General features: G+C 48.2%; 1 protein-coding gene across 3 annotated transcripts in view; it reads left to right on the top strand.

Annotated features, from left to right (window-relative positions):
• Positions 1 to 21072, top strand: part of WDTC1 (WD and tetratricopeptide repeats 1) — a 39501-nt gene extending 18429 nt beyond the window's left edge. For 2 of the 3 annotated variants that reach the window (XM_074976357.1, XM_074976356.1), the window contains 11 exons: positions 568 to 755; positions 3131 to 3313; positions 3634 to 3728; positions 6044 to 6159; positions 7396 to 7471; positions 9625 to 9721; positions 10975 to 11148; positions 13782 to 14017; positions 14901 to 15069; positions 15820 to 16012; positions 17840 to 21072. In XM_074976357.1, the coding sequence (XP_074832458.1) occupies positions 568 to 755; positions 3131 to 3313; positions 3634 to 3728; positions 6044 to 6159; positions 7396 to 7471; positions 9625 to 9721; positions 10975 to 11148; positions 13782 to 14017; positions 14901 to 15069; positions 15820 to 16012; positions 17840 to 18037 (1725 nt within the window). In that variant the 3' untranslated portion in view covers positions 18038 to 21072. The remainder of the gene's footprint in view (positions 1 to 567; positions 756 to 3130; positions 3314 to 3633; positions 3729 to 6043; positions 6160 to 7395; positions 7472 to 9624; positions 9722 to 10974; positions 11149 to 13781; positions 14018 to 14900; positions 15070 to 15819; positions 16013 to 17839) is intronic. The other variant, XM_074976358.1, reaches the window with a different exon arrangement.
• The last annotated feature ends 2850 nt before the right edge of the window (positions 21073 to 23922 follow it).

Raw genomic sequence — 23922 nt, forward strand, 5'->3', positions numbered from 1 at the left:
GCACTGGAGCTGAGATATGGAAGTGAGGATTAAAAAAAAAAAAATTAGGTGCTCTATAATGAGCACCAAATAAGACCATTACCTAGATATCTGCCCACTTGGTTTTGAGATCTCTGCTCTGCTGGAGTTGGGAATGGTTTACATCTCCCTGTGAAATGCAACAGAAGTCTTTAAATGGAGGAAGAATTAACTTTCCAAACATCCCTCCTTACAGAAGGAAAACTAGAGATAGCTCAGTTGTGTCATGCTGAACACAAGCAGTGGGAGCCAGAGGTGGGGCTGCTTGCAGAGCTGCAATCTAGACTTGGGCTCTCTGTAAATTCTGCAAGAAGGCAAGAGTTGCTCTCGGACATACTTTGGTATCCCAGCCTGGAGCTCCTGTTTTATTGCCTTGTCGCCTGTTGTGATCCAGGCTCTTTCAGAATGTAACTGTAGCTTCATACAATATCTGGTCGCAAAAGGAGGTGCAGCAGCAGAGAATCTCTGAGTAAGGTTGAATGGGGCTGTAAAGTGGCTGCTGAAATGTGAAACTGTTCCAGATTTGAGTCTCTGATCTTCCTCCCACAGTTCTTGCCGCATTCAGGGGACCGGATCCTCATCACAGGGGCTGCAGACTCCAAGGTGCATGTTCATGACTTGACTGTCAAGGAGACCATCCACATGTTTGGTGACCACACCAACAGGGTGAAGCGTATTGCTACAGCTCCTATGTGGCCCAACACCTTCTGGAGTGCAGCAGAGGATGGGCTAATCAGGTAAATAGCTCTATCAGAGTAGTCACTGATTTCTGTAGTTCACTCAGGCTACGTCTACACTAGTGCACTACGTGGAAGAAGCCTATTTTGACGTAAGGACATCGAAATAGGCTACTTTGACACATATCGTCTACACGTCCTCCAGGGCTGGTGCCGTCAACATTGAAGTAGCGACAGAGAAAGTAGAAAGGAGCCACCCTGGAAGGAAATGCGGAGCGTCCACACACACACACAAGCACTCCCCACCAAAATAAGGGGCCAGCAAAGCCCCAAGCCACTCCCTTAAAGGGCCGCTCCCAGACACACTCGGCCTGCACAGCACGAGATCCACAGAGCCAACAACCAGTTGCAGACCCTGTGCACGCAGCATGGACCCCCCACTGCAGCAGCAGCAGCCAGAAGCCCTGGGCTAAGGGCTACTGCACGCAGTGACCATAGAGCCCCACAGGGGCTAGACAGAGCATCTCTCAACCCCTCAGCTAATGGCTACCATGGAGGACCCCGCTATTTCGAAGTAGCGGGACACGGATCATCTACACACGCCCTACTTTGGCATTGAACGTCGAAGTGGGGCGCTATTAATAGCGATTTCGATGTCTAGCCGCCTAACGTCGATTTCAATGTCAAAATAGCACACGGCGCGTGTAGACGCAACATGTGCTATTTCAACATTGTGCCAGCTACTTGGAAGTAGCTGGCTAGTGCAGACGCACCCTCAGTTCCGTATCCCTTCCTGTTGGGTTGACACAGCTCATTTAATAAATAAAGAGGAACTTTGGTGAGCTGGTCTGACTATTACTGGCATTGTTTGCTTCTTAGGAACCCTAGCCACTGGTCAGGATCCCATTGCTGTAGGCACTGTACTCAGAACAAAAAGTTGATCCTGCTTCAGTCCAAGTGTAAGACAGACAATGGACGGGTACTGACAGGCGTTGGGGGGCGGGGGAGAGCATAAAGAAGCAATGAGGCAGTGTTGATGATAGGTAGCTGGTGCTCTGAGACCACTGCCCTAATAGTTGTCAGGTTTTTTTGGTAGGTCTCATGGCAAAGAAGAGTTTTGAGGAAGGATTGAAGGGTGACTGAGTTAGCCACTGGGGTATTCCTTCTGAACATGAGGGAGCAGCAGGGCATGGGAGCCAGCTGGGCAACAGGGGCTGCTGTCATGGGCCAGGTGGTGAGTGTTAACAACTCAACTGCGAATGAGAGGTCACTGGGGTTGCGACTGATTCTGAGGTACTCTGCCAGTGAAGCTGCGTGGGTTATGTGTTGCATTAGAGAAGGGGAAGGCAATGGAGGGATGCTAAGAGGGATGGTAGGAGTGATTGTTAACAAGTTTTCTTTGCCGTTCTGAATGGATGTGAATGGGACAAGATTTCATTTATCAAGGCCAACAAGGAGGAGGAGTGCTCAGATTGGCGTTTTAGCTGTGTGGATGAATGAGACCCCTCATCTTAGATTTTTGGTATTTGTTGTTACTGTAGTCATGCCTAGAGGCTACCAGGTTAAGGCCTCTCTGTGCTAGAGTCTGCACAGACATGTAGGGAGATGATTCCTGCTCCAATCAGCTTGGTCCAGAATTTCTGCCCCTTCCTCTGCCCCACTTTCCCCCAGCTGAAGAGTTCAGCGTGAAGTAAAGGATATGTTTTCACTAATGGAGGAAATGCGGGAGGTGTATTTCCTCTTACTGAAAATGGGAGGTGAGAGAAGAGTCATATCGCCATCAAAAGTAACGGAGATAGGCAGATGCCAGGTCCTTTCAGGTTTCCCCTGCAGACCCCTCATTAAGAGTCTAGAACAATTAAAAATACTCCCCTCAAATAATTTTATTTCAGATATAACACTGGAGTGTGTGTGTGTGTGTTTAGGGCAAGACTCCTCCGTGAGAGTTCTCTTTGGTGCTCAATAAATTCCCACAGGATAGAGACTTTTCAGTAGAAAATGTTGGTTATCCTCGTGCGTAGCCTTAGTTCATCAAATCTAGGAGCCCCCCCCCGCCCCCCCCCAGTAATCGGGGCACAAGAAGCATGATTAGTATCAGAGGGGTAACCATGTTAGTCTATTTCAGCAAAAATTATGAGGAATCCTTTGGCGACTTAGACTAACAACAGTAAGTTTGTTTAAAGGTGCTGCACAATTTCTCATTGTAGTAGCATGAGTGTTATTCAGTAATAGCCCTGGAGGGGGAAGGGTGTCCTCTTTCTTTCTCAGACACCGTCCAGTCTGCTGTAAAATCTAGGTCACAATTTAGCAGTAATAACACGGCAGTATTGGAATTTTTCCTCTGTTTTCTGTCTCGATTTAAGCTAAATTCCCTTCTATTACTATGTTGGTTCTTCCTGGGCACTGGTTAACTAATGCCCCCTTTTGCCTTATAGGCAGTACGATCTGCGAGAGAACAGCAAACGTTCAGAAATTCTGCTAGACCTGACTGAATACTGTGGGCAGCTGGTGGAGGCCAAGTGCCTAACTGTCAACCCCCAGGATAACAATTACCTAGCGGTGGGAGCCAGTGGGCCCTTCGTACGGCTCTATGACATACGCATGATCCACAACCACAGGTAATGGCCACCATCACCCACAGGACCTTCTTGACAGGGAAGTGAGTAGCATGAAACCTGAAAGAGGCCTTGCATGGTGGGAATTGGGGTGTCCAGAGGAGCTGGCGATCATCCTTCTCAGCTGTGCAATGGTACTAAGTTTTCCTTCCCCAGCATCCTTTACACACAGGTAAGGGGAACAGCTTAGCATTCTTGTGGTGGATTTGTTGTAGCAAGACTATCACGCGTGCTTTCAGTGCAAGTAAGAAAAAGTATATTTCAGACATTGAACTTAGGCAGTTCACTGTCGTAATCATAAAACTACGTTCCTTTCTGTCTAGGAAAAGTATGAAGCAGAATCCCTCGGCGGGAGTCCACACGTTCTGTGACCGGCAGAAACCCCTTCCTGACGGCGCAGCACAGTACTACGTGGCAGGTACACCTACTGCTTTTGCATTGTTGCTTGCATGAAATTCTGTGTCACTCCCACACTCTAGGGGTGCACACCCTTAGCTAGCTCCTGGGGTTCAGGGCATAACTTCCTGTGGATTTGCCTGGACCTTTTACCACTGAAAGAGCCTTGCACAAGAATCTCTTTACTCTCTCTTCATTAACAAATACCAAGCAAGCAGAACACGTGTGCTTACCACACAGTGCCATGCTCACCAGTTCTGATCAAGGCAAATGAACTCCCCCTATTGGCCAGACAAGGTCAGTCTCCTCTGCATTTTAGGAGCTGCACCTCACAGTCCATGCAGAGGATTCTTGGCAGCTCTGATCTTAGGCTGTGCGTTTGGAGGCGAGATCTGCTTCCAGGTTTTTCCTCCTTTATTCTTTCTGTTCATTTTCCTTTCCTGCTGCGCTTCTTCTTGGACCCCAGTATATACAGTGACTCTTGAGTCCTGCTTAGTTATACCTTAACCGATTACTACTAACATTTTCCTAATCAATTCTAACATACTGTAAGAGAATTTTGTAACCAGTCATACCCTACCACGTTCATTGATTTGCTCCTAGAAAAGAAGAGTTCTGCCGCAGACAGAAACAATTAAAAGACAGACAGAGATCATGCAAACAAACAATGTAGTCCTCACTTTCCTAGTCCTAGAATGAGGATTTTACTTACCAATAGTTGGGGTTGCATAACGTACTCAAGAAACAGTTTTAGGAAGAAGTGAGGCCCTCAGATTAACTAGGTGTGAGTCTACACAGCAGTCTTATTTCAAAATAAGCTATTCTAGAAGAGCTGTGCAGCACTAAAACCCCGAGTCCCTGTCCAAGAAAGCTGACCGACCATCTGTTGCATGTCTCCAGGCCCCACTAGCTAGTGTTACGAAAACTAGGACTATCCTGTTTTGCTGTCCTGCAAGGCTGCAGAACACGGATGCATTAATTAACTTGGGTAGAGACTGGATGTTTGTGGCCCTCACCACTCAGCTACATCACAAGTGTCCCCCTTTGGACATCTTATTTGGTGAGTCAAGTACGGAAAAAACCGCAGAAACCATGAACTCGAGAAGAAAAAGCATCTGTGGTACAACATGAGGGAAAACTTGGCTTCATTCACTGTCTTCAGGAGAAATGGGCACTTGTTTTTCTGTTTCCCTTTGCCGGTGCTAATCACTCTTTTTCTACAGCTTGTAGTACAGGTCGCATCTCCCTGGTCTGGCTCTCTCAGGACCTGACTGAGATTTTGCGTGACCGGGGAGGCCAATGCGCTCCCCCACCCCTGCTTCTGGGCTCTCCTCCTGGCTGGGACCCTGGTCTTCTGGCTCATCTGCAGATTCCTGGCCTTGACTGCCACTGCCAGCCTATGCTCCTTGGCCGCAGACCCCCAGCTCCCTAGCTCCAGCAGTTTTTTCCCTGTATCACCAGCCCTGGCTATGGTTAGCTGGCTTGGGCCAGGGTGCTGGCCCAACTTCCATCTCGCTCCTGCTCTGAGCCTGCCAGGGCTCTGTGGTCTAACTACATCCATGGTCCTGATAGACCATGGGTGTTGCTGAACCAGAGATTACCAGTTTTCAGAGGAGCAACCTCTATAGTTTTAGTGCAGTGGTTAGGACCAGAGTGCACGATAAAATTAGACTGGGAAAGAGATCCATTACAAAGAATTAGTATTATGCCCATGGAAAGCCATACTTCTAATAAAGTCTCACCATAGGGTTCCTTTATGTTCTTAATCCCTCCCGTGTTGGCCTTCAGTCGTCTCCAGGCTATCTGAAGCAAGGAGAAACCATGTGGGGGCCGAGCAATCAATGTGCAAGAAGCTCGTGCTGTTTTGTGCCAATGAGCCAATATATGGGAACATTATTTGAGGGCTGAAAAATGACATTCAGATGGAGTCTTCCATGAATCAGAGTGGCTGACTCTGATGAATGGCTGGTGCTTCAGGATATTTTCACAGAAGCAGTGTTTTGGCTGCCTTTGGAGCCCAGCTGGATTGCAAACACACTCTTGGGGGGCTGGTTCCTTTACGCCAGGGTGTAGCCATGCAGAAAGGCTTCTTTAAGTGGTCCTGACAGGATGGCTGAGTAAGTTTGAGGGCAAGTCTTCCTGCCTTGCATTAGAGCCCCTCAGAGACTGATGTAAAGACTTATTATTTACCACAGTTGAAAACCAGGAAATAGTTTGCAAGATGACTACATTCCTTTCATGTGCATTCTCTCTCAGCAGCATCCAAAACACCTGGTGGCCAATGTGGAACAGATGATGATCAGAGAAACTGTAGCTTAGTTTCTTTCTTCTCTGCAGGGCACCTTCCAGTGAAGCTACCGGACTACAACAACCGGCTGAGAGTTCTAGTAGCCACGTACGTCACCTTCAGTCCTGATGGCACAGAGCTATTGGTCAATATGGGAGGGGAACAGGTAGGACATTAACTGAAGTGCAGGAGTAAGTGTTTTATAGCAGACTGAATGAGTAGCGTCATGACTTTGCTCAAACTACATGTCAGGGTGTCATGTCCCGAACAATTTGTGTAATATCTAATACAGTTTGATTCAAGTGGCTGATGTGTTAAGGATTTCCTTGTTACACTCATACGTTAGCAGTAGGCGTCGTGTTAGCTTGGAGTAGCATTTTCATTCTGGTTTTGCAGGTGACGTATGCCTATTTGCAAGAGCTGCGAATATCGTTTCATAACTGACCACGGAATGAGTTGCTTTGGAAACCTGCATGAATTCCTATACTTCCACCTCTGACTAGTTCTAGTGGAGGAAGAGCTTTTTCCTCCTCCAGAAGCAATGGCTTGCACCTGGGATACTCAGCCAGTTTTGTTAGAAACATTGGATGACTTTCTTGGGTCTCTGTAATGCCTGGTCTGAATCTCTTCCTGCTGGAAATAAACAGCCAGTTGAGACTGCAGTGAGAAGAATAGATCCCTCTGGCAGTGTTAACTTCCCTTGTGGGCCGGTTATTCTGAAGCAGTGCTCAACACCATCCTTTGAAGCATCTAACATTGCCACTTAGAGAGGCAATATTGGGCAGATGGATGTTGAGTCTGATCTGGCATGGCATGGCATGGCAGTTCATAAGCTGATGCACTCATGCTCTGGGGCTTTTTGGGACAGAATTCTGTGCTTCTGTAGAAGGGAGTCTTTGTTTTCCCTCCAGATAATATGACCCTCTTGCTTCCCATCCTCAGCCACTAATTATTTATGATCAGGCCATGAACCCAAGGACAAAAATGGTTAAGTAACTTGCTTGTGTAAGCTGTAGTCTAAATTTATAGATTTTTGTTTATTAACATTGAAGCTGGAACTTTTGTGCCTTTACTAACCAGTCGGTCACTGGCCAGTTCTTGTTTATGTAGTGTAATTGGTATTAAGGGGGGCTTCATTGCCCTTAACTTAGTAGGACAGGTACCTCATGTCCCTTTTTCACTTTTCTCAACACAGTTCTTTTGAACCTATCTTATCTTGTTCTCAGTGTTGCTACTGCTCTCCTTTGTCCCCTTACTGTATGTATGTTAATACACCTTCTCCCAAACTCTGTAGTAGACTGAAACCAGAACAGTTGTCTGGGTTGCTGTTGTGTCCTGCTCATCACCGTGGTGTTGCTGACTGTGTGTTCAGTCCTTGGTCTCTCTCCCATTGCCTTTATAGGTCTACTTGTTTGACCTGACTTATAAACAGCGGCCGTACACTTTTCTCCTGCCAAAGAAGTGCCACTCTTCGGGGGGTAAGTGTGGTGCAGTATGGGAAGTGAAAGCAAAGCCATGCATGGTGTGATTCCATTTTCCAGTGTGAAATCTGAACTGAGCAGGAACTAGGAAAGTGAATGAGGGCAGTGCAGTAGCAAGGCTATTCCTTCAGTGCTGTTAGTGTTCTGATGTTCTGCAGAGCAGTGAAACTGGTGTCTAACAGGTAGAAGTTACTGAAATATCCAAAGGTGTGTAGGGAAAGGGGGTTCATAAAGAGTAAGGGATGGACTTCAGTTGAGCAGTGGTGCTTGGAGAGGGGAAACGCTGATTGTTTAATGCTACTTCTCTCTGCTGCATTTAAGCAAACCAACTCCACCCTGTCAGGAAAAAGAAAATTGGGGCAAAAGCTATGCTATGGCAGACTGCCCTTGGACTGTCAAGAGATAGGTATGTCACCATATGAGCCAGTGCCTTCTGGTGGTAGTCTGTACTGTGGCACATAGCTACCACAATCTTATCCTCCACACTTTGTTCACCTTCCATGCTCTGTGAGCGTGTAAGGTGACCAGCTAATACCTCTATCCACAAGTAACTCCTCTAATGTCATTTGGTTTCTGCTCCTGCATGCAACTAAGCGACTCTAACAAGTTGCCCAATGAGCAGAAACCAAGAAAATTGTTAGTACTAAGTTAACTCTTAGAGCTGCTAGCCAAATGAGCAGTGTCTGCAGAGAGGACCCTGGGAGCGAATGCAGGCCTGGGAACCAGGAGAGCATGGATTCTAATCCTGAATGTCGCGATTTCCTTTCCTAGCAGTCTTTTTTTCTCTAATTTTTCCCATTTATGGGCTGAATAAATCTCGTTGTGTGCATTAAGGCAGGTGAAGATGTGCATTACCAATAGAATCTCTCCTGGGTGGCTGCCTGAGTACTCAGCTTACAGGGAACACTGTGACCTAGCCCGTTTTTCCCCCACCTTTAATATGAGGCATTAATGTCTCCCAAGCAACATTTCTGGGTTTGTGTTAGTTTGCCTCAGTTTGCCTCTACAACGTGAAGGTGTGGTGGTAGTGGCTGTTTTGCTGTTTGCCTCCAGCAGATTAATGAAGAAGAACTTTCTCTCTCTCTCACCTTAAAAGGATGTAATAGGGATGTTAGATAAGTATATAATAGGTGGCTCTTTGCACTTTATCCACAGCTATTTTGGCTCTTAGGCTTTAACTGGTTGGCCACCCCTGCTCTGGGTGTACTCAGCTTTCTTGCTTGAGAGTTCTGTTGTGATGAATCCTGTAGAGCCATGGTTCCCCAACTTTTTGGTATCACGCCCTCCTTTTGATGTTTGAGAAACCCTAACCCCACGCCCCGCCCACTGCTTCTTTACCATGATCGACCCCCCCCCCAAACAAAAACTCAATTAGTATTTTAAAGTAAACACAAAAACTTAGTTGATTTTTTTTTTTTTTTTTTGCACCCTTCTGGCCAGCTGCTTGAGCCCCGTTCCAGCCACTAGAGCTGTCTGAGCCCCATGCTGCTGGGGCCAGCCTCCCACCCATCAGCCACCTGAGCCCCACGCTGCTGGGGCCAACCACCCAGCTGCCAGCCCGAGCCCCACAATTCTGGGGCCAGCCGCCCAAGCCCCACGAGCCCAGCAAGCTGGTTGCCCAAGCCCTTCCTCTTCCCTCCCCCAAAGCCAGGCACCCCCAGCCCCCATCCAACCCCATCCTCCTACTCCTCCCCCACCAATCCACACTCGCTCAACTTTTCAGGAGGTAGCTAGCTCCACGTGAGTCTTCACCACTGCCCGCTTTTTATAGCAGCTGCACTGGGTTGCCCGTACGGAGTGGCAAGGGCTGAGAGCCAGAAGCAAAGTCCAGCTTTTTCTTTGGGTATGGGGAATGATAGAGGACATGGGTTGCCTTGTCCTCCCCCGCCCCCTGAAATTTCTTCATGGGAAACCATGCTGCAGAGTATTTGTAGCCAATATCGGATATACTTTGTAGTCGGAATCACACTCACAGAGTCATTGGAGTTGTAGCTAGTTACCTGTGGTCAGAATTGGGCTTCTGCTACCTGACTTTGTTAGTGGAAGAGAAAGCCCAAGCCCACACAGGAAAGTCTGTACTCCATGGCTGCATTTAACTTTTCAATTTACTGAGGTGTGGTTTTTTGTTTTTTTTTTTAATTATTTCCCAGAAGTGCAGAATGGAAAGACATCGACCAATGGAGTGTCAAACGGCATCCATCTCCATAGCAACGGATTCAGACTGTCTGAGGGAAGAACACACATCAGGTGAGGTGCCAAATTTGTTCGGATGAGGTGCCCATGTTTCTGCCCCCCACACCCAGTATGAACTGTAGCTACTGTCTGAGGTGTGAAGTGGACTTCTTCCTTGACTTATTTATGCATTTGTTAATACAAAGGTTGTCCAGGAAGCTCCCTTTGTTCTAGGATTCATTCAGCTGCTAGAGGTAAACAGATTGCCAAGAGGAGCCAGGTTAGATCAAGAGCATAATGGGAAACTCCTGGCCATCAGGGTCTTTCTTTGTTTATGGTTGTGGTGACTTACAGCTGACATTTAAATCCATCGTTGGCCTGTCATATGTAGGGACTTGTCTCCTTTTACTTATGTACAGCACAGTCTCACCCTTTTAGTCTGCAGGGTCTGCCTTTGTTGGGGGCGGAGAAAAGGATGGCTATTTCCATGGCCCATGGTGGCCTTCTCCCCTCTGCTGACAAAACGATCTGTTCTGATGTGGGCCTCTGCTGTGAAATGATTTGGCAGCCTCTGTTTACAGGTCCCAGAACATCCCTTGGATGGTCTTGACTCTGTGATGATCATCCTGTCCTGGATTTGAACTGGTGACCTGGTTAAATAACTCCTTGCCAAAATCCACTGTGCTTCTCCCTTTTTAAAGGGACTACATGTAGTCAGGAAAGCAGAGGCCAACCTGAAGTTGAACATGTCTGGCTTTTGAGGGTTCCTTTAGCTTGAGGTGCTATTTTATGAGACATCTTTGAAATTTCAAACAGGCAGAGCAGCCACATGTCCTAGTTAATTTGACTCTTAAATTGTGTAACTGAGTGTAGATTTAATGCTAAATAAAGGAAATAGTACTTGCACAACACAATCTCTGGAATTTGCAGCTGCAAGGTGTTAATGAAGCAGAGAGATACTAGTAGAACTTAGTAAAGAGTTAGAGGTCACGTAAATAATGCAAGCGGCCATTGTTAAATTAAAAACTATGGTAATGTTCATGGGCCAGGGCATAAGCCACCTCCTAGATGACGGGGCTTCTAAGGAAACTTCCCTACAACGAGGTTATTCCATTATGTGATTTCTTGTACCTAGTGAAGCACCTGGTATGGGCTGTGGTCAGACCGGATACTGGAGGTAACTGTTGCTGGGTGTGATTGGGGTGGTGTCTGCTCCTTTTTCTCAGTGCTGTGCATTTCTTCAATTAGACTTCCAACAGTTTGGTCTAGTTAAATCTCTTCAGTGTTACCATAGTGATGATAACCCCCTGCCTGTCCGTTCCCTGCAGTCCCCAGATGGAGCTGCCTCCATATCTGGAAAAAATTAAGCAGCAAGCCAATGAAGCATTTGCATGCCAGCAGTGGACTCAAGCCATCCAGCTGTACAGCAGAGCAGTTCAGAAAGCACCCAACAACGCCATGCTGTATGGAAACAGAGCCGCTGCCTACATGAAACGCAAGTGGTAAGTCACATGGGACTCCTTTTGGAAGGCTAACATGAGTGTGTGCTGTCAAAGGTAGCTTACCAGCTGGCTTGGACGTCATAGCTACACAAAGTTATGGACTCTGGGTGAGACTCAACAGAGTTCCTTTCTCGTAGGCATCACTGCTCACTGTAGGGCTTCTAGCCACACTTACTGCAGACTGGGATTTATCTAATCTGATGAAACCTATGATGCAGTATAGAATGGGTTAAGTACAGAATTGTGTATGTTAGAGACTGGCTACAGATGGTATCTGGTCACAAGATGTTGTTAATAAGTCACTTCATTGCTCACTGGTACACTGTGTAACTTGCTGTTTCTTTATAGCAGAAATAATCTATTGAAACAAAGTCTCAAGCAGCGTCAGCATCTCTGACCTGGTATGGGGAACATCTCAGAGGAGGGACCTGAAGAAATTTATTCCCTTAATGAAGTAGGGGATATGCTGCTCCTCTAGTTCAGTCCTTGTTACTTTCCTTAAAGCCCAAGACTATTGTAGGTTGGCTGTAATTGCTCCCACTGCTAACTTAATCCAAATTGTCACCACTGGCAGATATACAGAGAGCACATCTAACACAAAGAGTAGTAATTCTCCTATTACCTGGATTAACCCCATCCTGTCATACTGGAAATTAGCTGGGATTCTTTCAGGAACACTGCAGGGTTTTGGAAGAAGCTTTTGGTGCTGCTGAAGGCTGTGTCTAGCACACCGTTAACCATTGCAGGTGCTAACGGTACATGTGTAACAGCCAGAGCTACTCTCACAATTTATAGCAAAGCTGTCTGGGGGAGGTATGCACTCGTGTTCTGTCTCCCTCCTCCTAAAGAAGGAAGAGTATTGGATGAGACTTACTACAGGTTAAATCTTTCCAATCTGGCACCCTCTGGACCTGATCGGAGCTGAATGAGAGTATTTGCCAGACCTGCAGAAGTCAATATTGCCTAGCATGGGATCAGCAACCTTTCCAAGGTGGAGTCTTGAAATTTGACCTTTTGACCTCTGTGTACAGTCTGAGTGCTGGACATACTTTTTAAATTCCCTAATAGTCCTACTTACAGCAGTTTCATTAACAAATAAATAAAGATACAGAGCTCTACCGTTTAGGTGGTGGTTGGTAGCATTAGCTGGTCCTTTGTTAATCTACGAGCGGCATGGCTTTGAGCAAGCTCTCAGCTGCATGAGGGAAGAGTGGTGGGGCTGAGCTCCCCCTCACATGCTGATGAAAATTAGCTTGCATACCGCTCTTGGTGTGCATGCTGCGGGCTGCTGACCCTAGTCTAGCAGCTTTACCAATATTTCCACTGCTTACTAGGCACTTAAAAGACGTTTGGGGTAAACTGAGCTAAAAAGTAGCACAGTGCACTGAGAGCCTGTAAACAAACTCTTACGGTGGCTGTAAAACTTTATGGGAAATTTGGCCACACCCATGATCAGTGGTCATCTGGCTCACTAAAATCATGCCAGATTATGGATGTTGCTGGATGAGAGAGTTCCAGATTAGATTCAGCCTGTATCAGCATATTTAAAATACTTGTGATCTCTCACATCTCCCGCCATTTGAGAAATTCCCTCCTGGCGGAAGTTCTTGCCAGGATGTGGAACTGCCGGCAATTAGAATATTGGTAGCTGCCCAGGGGTTGGTATCCCAAAGCTGGGAACATGCCTTGGGTGCAGCCTCAGAAGGATGTAAAAGCCAGTGAGGGAGAAACCACTCAGTAGAGCACCCACAGCCAACGGCATGGGTTTCTACTGGTGGTGCACATAACAAAATATATTCTGCCCATAGGTGGAAAAAGTTAGAGGGAGCCCTGCCCTTGGCCTTCATCTAATATAACTGAATACCAAAATGACAGCTTTGCCATGCTTCTCCTGCTGTTGGGAAGCATGCTGAGAAAGGTGGGCCTTGTTCTCCACTTTCTCCTATAACCTTGCGATGTACAGGGGAGCTAAGCATCTTCGCCTAAGTGTTTGTAAACCTAACCAAATGGCTGTTATGATTTGGATCAATAGATACAGAAGAAACTTGAAGAAATGAATACCTCAGGATGAACCTGAGGATATAGACAATCGAGGGAGGAGGATACAACTTTGGAAATAAATGCCCACAAGAAATATAAAATTCTGAGGGGTTTTACCTCACAGCTGGGCACCTGACTTGGCCATTGGAAAGGGAAAAGTGCTGCTACAGTGTTTGGCCACAAGAGGGAACTCTTGAGCTACTGTGCTCATGGTATCTGTGCCCTGAGGCTACTTTCAGCTGGCTTGGTGGGGTTTTTCTCCTTTGGAGATGGGGGCTGCCAACTCTGGACTAGTTTGCAGCAGTGGGACTTGATCTGTAGGACTTGAAATAGTCACTCAGGAAACAGTTGTGCTACCACGTTCAGGTGGGGGGCAGAGACCTGGCCTCCAAACAGGAGGTGGTCCCTGTTCTGTGTGAGGTAACAGCTGGAAGATGAAATGAGAGCTCATGTAAGAAACCTGAACAGACGGGAAGCCCTTTCATACAGCGAGAGCTGAGAAGTAGATCAGCTCCCATGTTGCTCAAAGCCTGAAAGAGGTTAGTGGATACTTAGGTTGCTGCTGCCTCCAGGCTCTGTTCTTCTCTCCGTAGGGATGGGGATCACTATGATGCTTTAAGAGACTGCTTGAAGGCCATCTCCCTAAACCCAGGCCACCTGAAAGCCCATTTCCGTCTGGCCCGCTGTCTCTTTGAACTGAAGTATGTGGCAGAAGCGCTGGAGTGCCTGGATGACTTCAAAGGGAAGTTCCCAGAACAGGCACATAGCAGTGCTTGTGATGCACTGGACAGAGACATCAATGCAGCCCTCTTCTCTAAAAGTGATAACGGTGGGTGCCAATGCTCAGCATTCTTCCCCCCCCCCCCCCCCTTTTAGGTTGGATTCTCATGTAACCCAGGAAGGAATTATTGCCCCACCCCCATCCCCAAAGTGAGGCTCCTTGACTTGCAAGCAGCAATTTGTCCACAGCTTGATTTGGTCTCCTGGATGAAGGTTGTCTCCATAACTGATACCTTCAGGACTGCACGAGCAGTCAGGTGACTTGCAGCTGTTACTTGGTTGCTCACAGAGAGTTGTTAAGTTCTGTAACGTATTATGGTCTTTCCCTTCTTGCTAAAAACTATCCTTTTTAAAAGAAAAAGAGGTTCCTGAATATGGTGCTACTGAGAGAGTAGGTGAGTGGGGGACCCAAACAGTGAAATGGTGCTCATATAAAGGGTTGGATACTCAGTTATGGAGGAAGGTCCTTATTCCAAAGGACAGGGGCAGAATGAGCAGTTGCAGTACAAGTGCCTTGCCAGTATCCTTCACTTCTTGGCTAGGAAGCACCTCAAGGGAAGATCACCACCACCCTCCCTGTGGTTTGTTTGATTCTTGGTCTTTTTGAGGCTAACAAGGGGGCCAGTTGGGAGAGGAACAACTGCCTTTGAAGTTGGATTGAGCCTGAGATGAAGAGGTGTAATCACTTTTGGTCTTGAGCTGCACATGAGCTCTAGAGTTGGTAGCAAGAAGAGGCTTGAGGTACAGAGGTGGCACGGTGAGGAGGAAGCTTGGCCCTGAGTACCTGTCGTCTGGATAAACTGGCCTTAGCTCTCAACTGGAGCTGTCACTTGAGTAACTCTCACAGTACTACACTGGTTGGAGAATTCTCTGCTCCAGCATGAGATGAGTGTGAAGGAAAAAATCTCTGTTCTCTCTCTCTCCCTTTCCAGCTGAAGACAAGAAAGGGGGTGGGCCCATTCGGCTGCGATCAACTGGGCGAAAAGATTCCATCTCGGATGATGAGATGGTGCTGAGGGAGCGCAGCTATGACTACAAATTCCGGTACTGCGGCCACTGTAACACCACCACAGACATCAAGGAGGCCAACTTCTTTGGCAGGTGCGTGGTCTTTCCGTGGTCAAGGTGCAGTATTTCAGTCGCATGGGGCAGCAGAGTGCTGCTTGCTGGCCGGTGAAGATGTTGTCATGATGTGTAGACCCAGCACGGTGACCATGAGAAGATCTTGTTTCTTTTGGTCTGTGGGGTTTTTTGACTCCTGCAGGAACAGCAGAAGTGACTCTGCATAAGTTGCTGCCTCAGCACAGAGATGAGCCTTCTCATCTCAGTCTTTCAGTACTTCAGCACTTAGCACTCAGCCACGTGGGTTCTGAGGATGGAAGGACCATGCCGCAGACTACCTTTGTCCCTATCTAGACACATCCCTTTCCGTGCAGTGCTGAGACAATGCCGTTTCCATCTGGAGGTGCTGGAGATCCAGCTAGTTTTGTGAGATTTCCTTGTTCTGTGCAGTACAGGGGGAAGATGCTGAGGGGCCTTTAAATGATTGGTGAAACCCAAGTGCTGGATCGCGAGGGTTTTGATGCTAACTGGTTCCTTGAGCTAGTTCTTGTGTGTGGGTGAGAAAGGTAATGAGGCAGTGGCTAACGTACGTCTCAGCCCAATGTACTTATCTGGTCCTGCCTTCATTCTTCAGCCTCTTTAGAGCAGCCACCTATTCCATAAGTGTGAATCTTCACCGTGTAACAGAGTATAGAGCTTTCCTCCACCACCTTTTTCTGCACCTGATTGCTGTCTCCTCCTATAACTGTCCTGTGAGTTCAGCAGAGCCCTTTGTTCTCCCTTTCCTAGCAATGCGCAGTATATTGTCAGTGGCTCGGACGATGGGTCTTTCTTTATCTGGGAGAAAGAAACTACCAACCTGGTGCGGGTGCTGCAGGGGGATGAGTCTATTGTGAACTGTCTCCAGCCCCACCCAAGTTACTGCTTCCTGGCCACCAGTGGCATCGACCCAGTCGTACGACTCTGGAATCCCAGGCCAGAGGTAAGAGCAGCAGCAGAGCAGCTGTAAAGAGGTAGGTCCTGGATGACGGGCTTTAGGACTCCATGCCAGAAACCATTGTCTTCACGCAAGCAGAAGATGAAGACTGATAGGGCAGAGGGATAGTTGAATGAATTTGGGATTAACCTTGTGGGTTTTCTTCTGCCTTTCCCATTGGCCATGCTGTGCTTGCCTCACTATCCCTGTTTGCAGAAGGGGGATTGGCACTTGCAGCTCACTGTGTTACTCTGAGAGCACATCTGTGTGTAGCAGATAGCGCAAACATGCCCAGGTAGAATGAACGTGTCCTCCTGTATGCTCCAGGTTAGGCTGTGGAGAGTCTCTTCTGAGACTGAGTATGCAAGGTACTGGGGAGCTGGAGTTAAAACAGGAGCAGGAAAGGCCTGGTGTCAGAGGGAAGCTTGGAGCAGAGGAAAGATGCCTTTGCTCCTAAGCGAGGATGAGGCCTAACTAGAGCCAGGATTGGCATAATACAGGTTTTGCTTGCTGAAGTTTCCTGCTTCCTTTTCACCAGACTTTGCCAGTTCCTGCTCCTGACCTGGAGCAAGTGTTGCTTTGTCGGCACTCATGGGCTGGCTTTATAAAAACGAAGCCGCCTTTCTGAATGCCTCCAAAGGCAGGATAGCATTGGAGGGAGATTGTCCAGGATGGGAGCAGGGGATCTCAGCCTTTGCTTTTCTCCTCTTTTCCGATTCCCCTTGAGAAGCCCTGCTGCAGCTGTGTGCTGATAGTGGCGCAGAGCATCTTACCTGATCTAGGAGCGTGATGGCCCAGCTCACACAGCCCAGTAGGCAGTTGGACAAAAGTCTTTCAAGGACAGCCAGCCGCTTGGTCATAAGCCATTCTACCCAACCCCTGCTGAAATCCTGGTTCAATGCAGCCTTCCCTACAGGTTTCAGGAGGCCAGCTATCATCGTACTGTTGGGCTTGTAACGTGAACATGCACCCAGTAGTGGGGGTGGGGGCAAAATACATGGGCCGGATTCGGCACACCAAGCCACTGGATCCAGCCAATGGCGCAGTAGGAGCCTCACCTGGGCTCCCTGCCTGCCCCACCCACCCCATGCTGCTCAGAGCAGCTCTCTGAATGCTGGGAGCCTGAGCAGGAGGCTTCACATGCTACCCCTGCCCAGGCTCAATCTTGCAGCTCCCACTGGCTGTTTATGACTATCGGGACTTGCCTGTTTGCAGGACAGGCAGCATTCAAAGTACACCTCCCCCGGCGCTCCCAGTGTTCAGAGCAGCACAAACCCTACAACCAGCTGTTCTGAGCATGTGTGGGTTCGTGGCAGGCAGGGTCCTGCCCTAGGGACCTGCTGCGTTGCTAGCTGAGAGGTGCCCAGATGAAACTCTGGCTGGGAGGCGCTGTCTCTGACATCCTGTCTCCTTCCTACCACCAGCTCCTGGCCCCTCTACCTGCTCCTCCCAGACCCTGCAGTCCAGTCCTTTTTACGCTCCCTCGTGCCCCAAATCCCAACACCCACCCTCCTGCTCCGGATCACAAGCCACTCCCAGACCCTGCCCCCCTTCCAAGGCAGAATCCTCTCCTGCACCCCTGTCTGCTGTTGCAGATCCCAGTCCCTTCCCTCACCCAAACGCCCTCCTTTACCCAAGCTTCCTTCTGCACCTCCTCCATCCAAAATTATTACCCCTCCCCATACCCAATGTTCAGTCTGGGGAAACCTGAACTTGAGGGAGTGGTGGAGATGAGACGTTCCTGTCTGGTGAGCAGATACAGCAGTCCTAGTGTCGCTGTGTGCGACTGCCTCTCCCCTCCCCACCCAACGCCATCTCCTTCCTTGTTTGCAGAGTGAAACCCTCAATGGGCGTGTGGTGGAAGACATGGAAGGCGCTTCCCAAGCGAACCAGCGGCGAATGAACGCGGACCCCCTGGAGGTGATGTTGCTCAACATGGGCTACCGTATCACAGGACTGACCAGCGGAGGGGCTGGAGGCTCGGATGACGAAGACAGCTCAGAGGGGCAGGTCCAGTGCCGGCCCAGCTAAAGCAGAACCGCTTGTCCTTCCTGCAGCTCTTCTGTTGAAGAGGAACCTGGTTTCCTTGGTTCTCAGCTTTCTCTGATTGCCCTGTTTCACACTATGCACAGAGTGGGACAAGCTGGCAGGGGCAGGAGTGGCCTTTTCATCCAACCACCGCTGCCACCTTTCTCCCCCCTCCCCGTCACACTACTGAGCAGCATGGCAATGCAGTCTTGGGTTTGGCCTGTAGCGGAATTTAGTCCCTGCTGGGATTTTTGAGTTGTCTGAGCAGTATAAACTGGTGACCTTCTCCAGCATGAGCTGGAAGAAGGCACATTGGCTACATTCGTGCGTCTGCAGAGGATTCTTAACATCCTAAATAAAATGTAAGTCTAGGGCAGGGACTTTGGAATGACTTTCCTGCAGTGATCTTGGTCTCTGAAGCTTGGCTGAGCTGCTCTATCACCAGCCCTGAGTCACTGGTCTGGGGCTGTTGGTCATAGTGGAAAAATCCTGTGTAGCCCACTGGACATCTCACCTGTGTTCAGCTGGTCTCCACTTCCTAATTTATGGTCCTTGTAGGGGCCATGTTTGTGTTTAAAAAAGGGTGGTGGTCAATCCTTGGCTCTGGGATTTACCTTAGTTAGCATCTACTTGGGCATCGACTAGCAATTGGGGATGTTGAGTTCATGAGATTGGAGGGGGGGAACCTGCCTTCCCAGCTTTAATATACATTATTTTCCTCTGTGTGGCTTGTGAATCTGGAGAGTAAAGATGACAGTCATGGGAGGAGTTCAGCCTGAGGTCTGAAGCTTGGATGACTCATGTGGACAGAGCTACTAAGCAAAGTGGCTCATAATAGCCTCTTCCAAAGCTTCCATCTCTTTCACCCAGAATACTTTCTAGAGCCATTTACCTTTTTCTTCTAGCACCCATGCCCTGGTGTTAGTGCACAGCAGCAGCATTGCAGCTGAAGTTGGAGCTTATAGAAAGTGAAATATGAGTGCAGTCAGCTACTCCACAGTGCCACTACTGGCCTCAGCTGAGGTGACCTCTTCCTGCCTTGTCACCAGGTGACCTCCCTCCTGTGCAACAAGCAGAGGAGGAATGGTGGGCTAGTGATCCTCTCAGGAGCTCCCCTGGCTTTCCCCATGTTTCCCTTGCTCTCTGTCTGCAAGGCCAGGCCTGGTGCTTCATTAGAACATAAGCACTGCATTTCCCACTCTCTTCACGGATAATTTGCAGCCCTGTGTCCCCTCTTGCTCTTGCCAAACAGCAAATATCAAATTGATCTTACACGACTGTGCTACAGCCTAAATAGAACTGTGTTTTTTTTTGTTTTTTTTTTTTGACTATCAACTAAAACCAAAGAGCCCCTGGAGATCTTTCTACTTTTCTTGCACTCTTTACTTTTTGCTGCTGAGGGTCTAAATATGCTACCATTGGTCTCAGGAGGAGAGGGTGGTGTGTGGGCATCCTGCATCAAGGCCGCATCTCCCCATGGCAGAATCCCTGGTCTTCCTGTACCTATTGTGTAAGGGGGAGTGGCCCAGCCTTTCTGCTCTGGCTGCTGTGTGCTACACATTGAAAGAAGGAAGGGCTGGGTGTTGGTTAAGCAGCATGACTGGCTTCCCTCCCACCACTGCGGCACACTCCTTACCTGCTTTTCTGTACAACCAGCACGAACCAAGAGTGATCTAAAGAGGTTTATGATGTGTCCCATGGCTTGCCCACTTTATTGTGTAGGATGTACCCTGCAATGTTCAGCAGACCCCCAACAAGCAGTGCTCTATCTTCCACCTGCTGTAATGGGGGAGGAGCTAGCTGGGACCACGTCATCTCTGCCTTTAAGGCAGCCAATGTCTGCTCCATCTTACACAGGGGAGGCTCAGGCCTGGTGTACTCTAGGTCACTTGGCAATCCACCCTGTGAAGATGTAGTGCCTCTGTGCTCCTCCAGGAACTAGGATGGAGGAATTTCAAGCAAACAAAACCTCAGATTTTCTTCTGTTCCCTCTTACCTGGAACAGGCCATCCCTTGGTGCAGAAGGGCACTTACGCCTTTCCCATTCCTGCCTCCCCCCCCTCTTTTTTTTTTTTTAAATCTACCACCGCTGTGGTACGGATGACTCAACGCAGTTCTGACAATTCAGTTGTGTACAGGCTACTCCCCACAGCAGTGTGCCAGTATTCCCAGGTGCTCAGTGGTTTTTTTTAAAAACCAGCGGCACCAGAAGATGGCTCTCTTGTTTGGGTTTTTTTCTCTAAGTGACCTATTTTCTTTCCTCCCTAAATAATCACATAGACACATCTTCCTTTCTCCTCCCTCTCCTTAAACTTTGCAGGGTTTCACTAGACCACGTCTTAAATCAAAAAGTTTTTTTTTAACTCCCTAATCTACTTGGAAACTGAAAAGAACAGATCCACACACTCTCCTGGGGTTTCTTTTCATTCAGCTTATGCCATGGCAGCTGGTTTCTCTGAGCATCAAGGTAGCTCTCCCAGCTGCAGCGTGAAAGCTACAAGACTTCCTGCTTCTGCAGTGGATCGTTTTTGTTATGGCTGCTTTGATTTAAAAGGAAGAAAATAACAGTGGGGTTGATGGGAGGAGCCCTCTTAGCCCCACTTTCTCATCTTGGACAGATTTCGTCTGCTTTATTGGTTGTTAATGAGAAATTCCATATTTATTGGTGAAGGAAAAAACGTACTGGGGGAAGAAGTGTTGCATTATTTACCTCTGCTGTTTTCTTCTACCCTTTTTGAAAAGAAGTCCCTCCCTGCTGTGGTTAACTCTTTCTAATTGAGGATAGGCAGAGATTACTCCTTTATTTTTGTATTTTTAGCAGTGGGAATCTCCTTTAGACACTCTAAGATTCCTTTGGATGTTGCAAAGACAACTGCTTGTAGCTTTTCCATATTAGAGATGACAAGTCTGCCAACCTCTCCCCCTGCAATTCTAGAGATAACGCACAGGCCTTATTATCATTAACAGGAGCAGACTATTTCTGATTCCCTGGTCCCTGGAAGAGAAAGGGTTAAGCAATTAAACATTTCTTTGTTCTAGTTCTCTTTCTGTGTCTTTTGTTCGTAGGATTGTGCTGCCTTTACTCCCCTCCTCCCCCGTCCCACCCCATTGCCTGTGCTTGGCGGAGAGTGGGAGAGAGACTGGAGGGTGAGTATTACATACTTATTAGGGTGCACAGGCTCCTGCAATCTTGGGGATACGGGCATGGTCCTCTAAAATAATCTTTTATATGGTGACCTGGGAGTGGCTATTTTCAGCAGTCCCTAATTGCTGTAGAACTGACTTTGACTGATTCTCTTGGGTGGGAGGGGCTGTTGCTCTTCTGCAGAGTGGGGGCTGCCTTTTACCTTGGGAACACAAACCTCTTGCCCGCCCTTATCTCCAGAAGTTCTGTGAGCTACAGCCTGGCTGGGGTTTCAACTGTGGGGACTGCACGGGACATTTAGTGGAGGAGACAATCTGGCCTGCTGGAGCGATGGTCTGGTGTAAGGATGTGTGATTGTTTTAACCCCGCCAGGTCTTCTGAAGAGACGTGCTGTCTTGAGGAAAAGGGGAGCTCACAAGCTCCCTGGCCACTTGCTCTTGCGCCATTCATGGATGGATGGAAGTGCCCAGCTGTGGGGCAGTGGGCAGAAAATGGTGAAAGAACTGAGCTGTTACTTCCTCAGGCCGGGGGACGTTGAACGCTTAGAATCTTCTTCAATGGCCACCTGTGCCTGAGTGATTAACTCATGGGTGTCCAACCTTTTGGCTTGCCTGGGCCGCATTGAGTGAAGAGGAATTGTCTTGGGCCGCATATAAAATATATAATATAGTTAATGTATATAAATCACATAATGTTAAAAGTTTATGATCTTGTGGGGCCGCATTACTAGCTGTCTAGGGCCGCATGTGGCCGCGGGTTGGACATGCCTGACTTAACTGATCCAGGAGTTGCGGTTGCCTGTCTGACTCCTTCCACTGCGGCTGAGCTTGCTTTGCTTTTGGAATCCCCTTGTAAAAACCACTGAGAGGCAGAGAGTTGGACCTACCAGAAACTTGCTGTTACTTGACTGCCAGTCTCTGCTCGGTGTGAGATTATGAAAATAACTTGAACCTCTGGCAACCTATTACCAGCAAAAAAAAAAACAACAAAAAACCCTCCCTTCCATTTCTCTTCAGCCTAGCCCAGCTTCTTTCTTGCCAGCTGTGTACAAGGGTGATTTGCGTGGAGGAGGGAACCAACTGTTCAGTGACTGACCCAAACAGGAACTAACCTTTTGTATATGCACTGGTAACTGATTCAGAAAACAAGTCTTGCACTGTCTCTGCTATTAAGCTTCCTCTCAGAGTATGTCTTCAGAGGAGAAAATAACTCAGGTAGGAGCTTTCTGACCAGTGTTTCCTGTAAGCTGAGCGCCTGGCTGGCCACCCAGGAAAGATTCAGGAGCTGTTCAGATGAGAGTACCTACAACCACAGCCAGTGTTTCTATTGGTGGCACATATCTGCACATGCCTTGGTGCACAAAAAATTCATTCTGCACCTGGATGGAAAAAAAAATAGAGGGAACACTGCCTCTGGCCTGCAGCTGTTCCAATTCATGCAGTTTATCACACCAGCAGATGGATCCTGTCAGCTAGCCTCTGGGTGGTATGTTTAGTAATTGTATCTGGTCTGGGGCTGAAATTTATGGGCAAAGAGGTGGTTGTAAGGATGGACCAGGGCAGTAGAATGCAGACTAGTTGTATGAATTAAGAAAAGGGAAAGTTTAGGTTTTGTATCTGAGTGCTGAAGAGGTAAATTCAGGCCTCCTTTAACCCCAGCGAAGGGAATAGTGATGTATAACTCTTGGATTCAATTCAGCCATGTAGGAAACTCCTTGCCTGAGAGAGGATGGAAGCCCCATTGCTAAAGCCACTACAAACTAGATCATAAGGTAGGCAACAAGCCTGTATTCACACCTGGTCCCTGGGACTGAGGTTTCTCTGCCCTGTCTAGTGGGAGGGGCAAAGGAATATTGGAAGCATTTTACACTGCTTTCTGGGGAAGGGAAACATCTCTTCTGAAAGTAAGGTTCTGATCTAATTCCCCTCAGGAGGAGAGGCCTGGCTTACTGTCATATGCAACAAGGCTCTCCATGGATGACAACGCTGCCAGTGCCAACCAAGAACAGGGCCTTCAGGTCGGGGTGGTGGATGGATGGGGGTGTGTGGGGGAGAGAGAGAGAGAGAAAGAGATGGCCCCTCTGAGCACTGTGGCTATGTCTACACGAGCCCCAAACTTCGAAATGGCCATGCAAATGGCCATTTTGAAGTTTACTAATGAAGCGCTGAAATGCATATTCAGCGCATCATGAGCATGCGGGCGGCCCCGGCACTTCAAAATTGACGCGCCTCGCTGCCACGTCTCGTCCCGAGGGGGCTCCTTTTCGAAAGGACCCCGCCTGCTTCGAAGTCCCCTTATTCCTATCAGCTCATGGGAATAAGGGGACTTCGAAGTAGGCAGGGTCCTTTCGAAAAGGAGCCCCGTCGGGACGAGACGCGCGGCGGCGAGGCACGTCAATTTCGAAGTGCCGTGGCCGCCTGCATGCTCATGAAGCACTGAATATGCATTTCAGTGCTTCATTAGTAAACTTTGAAATGGCCATTTCCATGGCCATTTTGAAGTTTGGGGCTCCTGTAGACATGGCCTGTGTGTGCAAAAGAGAGGAGAGGGGAGGGATGACGTGTGTGTGTGTGTGTGTGTGTGTGTGTGTGAGAGAGAGAGAGAGAGAGAAGGTACACTAAAATCAAATGGCAGCTGTGGAAGAGAGCTGTGTAATCTCACACCTGCCCACCTGGGATTGCTCCTCCATGGGGACTCCACCTTCCAATGGAAATGCACAGTGTTTGTCCCACTCACTACTCCT

Source organism: Carettochelys insculpta, chromosome 24, assembly GCF_033958435.1.
Source record: "Carettochelys insculpta isolate YL-2023 chromosome 24, ASM3395843v1, whole genome shotgun sequence".
Taxonomy (NCBI): Eukaryota; Metazoa; Chordata; order Testudines; family Carettochelyidae; genus Carettochelys; species Carettochelys insculpta.